This window comes from Cyprinodon variegatus, unplaced genomic scaffold, assembly GCF_000732505.1.
Source record: "Cyprinodon variegatus isolate N-32 unplaced genomic scaffold, C_variegatus-1.0 Scaffold1303, whole genome shotgun sequence".
Lineage (NCBI taxonomy): Eukaryota > Metazoa > Chordata > Actinopteri > Cyprinodontiformes > Cyprinodontidae > Cyprinodon > Cyprinodon variegatus.
In genome coordinates this window covers 95,956-98,956 of record NW_015151756.1, presented here as the reverse complement: position 1 = coordinate 98,956, position 3,001 = coordinate 95,956, and the positions used below count along the sequence as shown (strand labels likewise).

General features: G+C 40.5%; 1 protein-coding gene across 1 annotated transcript in view; it reads left to right on the top strand.

The window, feature by feature from the left end:
• LOC107102720 (diacylglycerol kinase beta-like) overlaps positions 1-3,001 on the top strand; it is a gene marked incomplete at its 5' end in the record, with an annotated part of 142,513 nt that overhangs the window by 88,500 nt on the left and 51,012 nt on the right. Inside the window, one exon of the mRNA XM_015402127.1 lies at positions 2,554-2,755. Coding sequence (XP_015257613.1) covers positions 2,554-2,755 — 202 coding nt within the window. The remainder of the gene's footprint in view (positions 1-2,553; positions 2,756-3,001) is intronic.

The window sequence follows — 3,001 nt, the reverse complement described above, 5'->3', positions numbered from 1 at the left end:
AAAATATATATTTTGCTAAATCTCAGCTTGCACAACTAAGATGGACGATGCGCAGTGTGGAGCCAATCCACCACCAATGTTCTTTCAAACCTGCGTTTAACTCTAGACACAGAGAGCTTTCACCTTCCCTCAGAATTGTTTGCTGATTTTAAATGAAGTGCATTGATGGTGAAGAGGCTGATTTAACGGGCCTTACAGCCATTTTCAGGATCTGTCGCAGTAATTACATCAAAAAGAACAGACAAATGAGAAAACAACCACGTAACAAGCTCTGTGTCCTCATGAGTCTGGGTGTGTGTTCTTGCCTTCGACCCAGTGACCTGCAGCCAGCCGACACACGTAGTCCTTCTAAAAGTGATGCTCCACTTAGAGCAGGACTTTCATCTTCCACCATTTTCTAATAAAAAAGCTGCAGCCCTGACAGAATGATCATGTTCAGACTGATCCAATCTGAGCGAGCCTGCACTCGGTGCATCAGTAGCACAATTCAATACATCTGGTCTCTTTTTTATTTTCCCCCAAGCTGCCTACAGGCAGATCTAAGCTCAAAGGTCCTTGACATTTAATTATGCAGAATAATTCTGCCCCGGAACAGGAGTACGGTCCAGCTACTTGTGAAATCACTTCAGTCTGCCGTGCGGCGTGTAGCTCCAGCTGTTCGGGCTTGTGCTGCTCGATCTGTTCGAACACACGAGGACTCTCAGAGTTCCATGTGAGTTCAACCAAATGCAACTGATCATGCAGAAAGTGGCTGAAAGAGAGTGCACCCTTCTTCAGTTCTGGACGCTATATTTATTAAAATGGCTCCGTCAATGCAGGGATCTTAATTCGTCAAATAGCTAAAACTCACCATCATCTGTTAGTTAAAGGATGCAGACGATGCAGAAAGGATCATTTAAAGCTTCTCTCCTGGTTCATTCCTCTTAACAACATTGCTTTATATATTTAAGATTTCTAGACATTGTTTTGGTGTCTCAACACAATTCTGTACTTTGACTAGGCCATTGGAACACCTTGATGGAACTCCATCCCCCACCTCACAGTTCTGCCCAGCGTATTTCAGCCTATCAGGCCAATAGGCTGAAAGTTTTCACCGCTACATTGAAATACTAATTCTAATTTAACTTTATTGATCTCACATTGGAGAAATTTATCTCTGCATTTAACCCATCCCCTTTGGGAGCAGTAGGCTGCCATCGTGGGGCGCCCGGGGAGCAGTGTGGGCTTAAGGGTCTTGCTTAGAGACCCAGAGTGGCAGTCTGTGGAAGTGGGGCTCAAACTCAGAACCTCAGAATTCTAGGCTCTATGCCCTAACCACTAGGCCCCCCCACCCCCATTTAAATTAGGCCCATACCCACATCAGCCCTTTGACTAGAATCCGCGCTCCGTCTCCCAGGTTACACTGAAAGTTGGCAATATTATGCTGAAATGTACTGAATTTTGATGAGCGTAACTGTCATGAAAACGTAGTTTCTTAACATATTCATATCCTTATTTGGACATGTACACGGAAAAAAATAATGCAACCGTTTTTGACATTTACTTAATCATATTTAGTTACTTTAACACAATTGACATTTAGACATGTTACGGATCAGATCTTTTTTCCTGCTGTTTTCATGTTTTAAAGCTAATTCAGCTGTAGAGCAGTTTATAACAAAAAACAAACGTTTTTTTCAGGACCTGTCATATAAACTCCATATCAAGGAGATTTCTAGAATGTATTATTTAATTTCAAGAATATTTCAAAAATGAGAAATCTCCTGTCCAGGGGTGATGCTGAGAAACTAGTCCATGCATTTGTTACTTCAAGGCTGGACTATTGTAATTCTAGTCCGTGAGGCAGACACCCTGTCTACTTTTAAGGCTAGGCTTAAAACTTTCCTTTCTGATAAAGCTTCTAGTTAGAGTGGCCTGTAAAACTAGATTACTGCTACCTTATCTAACATAGAAAAGATTCACAGATCAGTCCTTCTGTGTTCTTTTTGTATGACTGCTTCTGTCTCCTTGAACATCTTTCTCTGCTGGAGGTTTCTTCCTGTTAAAAGGGAGTTTTTCCTCCCCACCGTCGCTACAAGCATGCTTAGTGTAAAGAACTGTATTTGAGTCAATGAGTCGATGCAATCAGCTGGTTTTCCTTAGATAGAAAACTTTGAATCAATCTGACTGGATGATCTGGTCTCTCTAAAGTGGCTTGAGATGACGTGTGTTATGAATAAACTGAATTGAAACTGAGTGGGGATTAATCACTTTTGGTGTGTGTTGCTTTATGTTTCTTAGAAACATATGTTTCTTAGAAACAATTTTTGTTGGTTAGCCAATTAACTGGCTATGAATTAACTTATGTCATTTAGAACACCAATAATAAAAATAAATAATTAATAAAATAAAATTTTAACTTGGTACTTTAGGAAAATAAATTCATTAGAAAGAGTGCATCCTTAATTAGATTTTAAACCGCAGAGCTTTTCCTTGATCACATCAAATCAAGAAAATGATCAACCACTTTCCATAACATGAAGGTGAAATAACCGCATTCTTCTGCCTCCTCAGTGCGACGGGATCATCTTGGACCTCAGCAATACCTCCTTAGAGGGCATAGCTGTTCTGAACATTCCCAGCATGCACGGGGGCTCCAACCTTTGGGGAGAGTCCAAGAAGAGACGGAATTACAACCGCATGAGCAAGAAGGTTGCAGACAGGATGCCTGCCACCACCGTCACAGACGCTAAAGAGCTCAAGTTTTGCATGCAAGGTACGTGACTGAAAATGAACTTTTTCATCAAAACAGCTATAAGGGGGGAGGATATTTAAGGCTTTTACTAGCTTGTTACAAAATAATTAGCACTGAGAAAAGAAAAGCGAAGATGTCCAAGTTAACTATAGTTGATTAAATATTTGGTAAGAGTTTAGAAATTATGCTTTATTCATGAAACAACCTAAACTAGGGATGCAGGATATTGGGATTTTGGCTGATATCCGATATGCCGATATTTTAAAA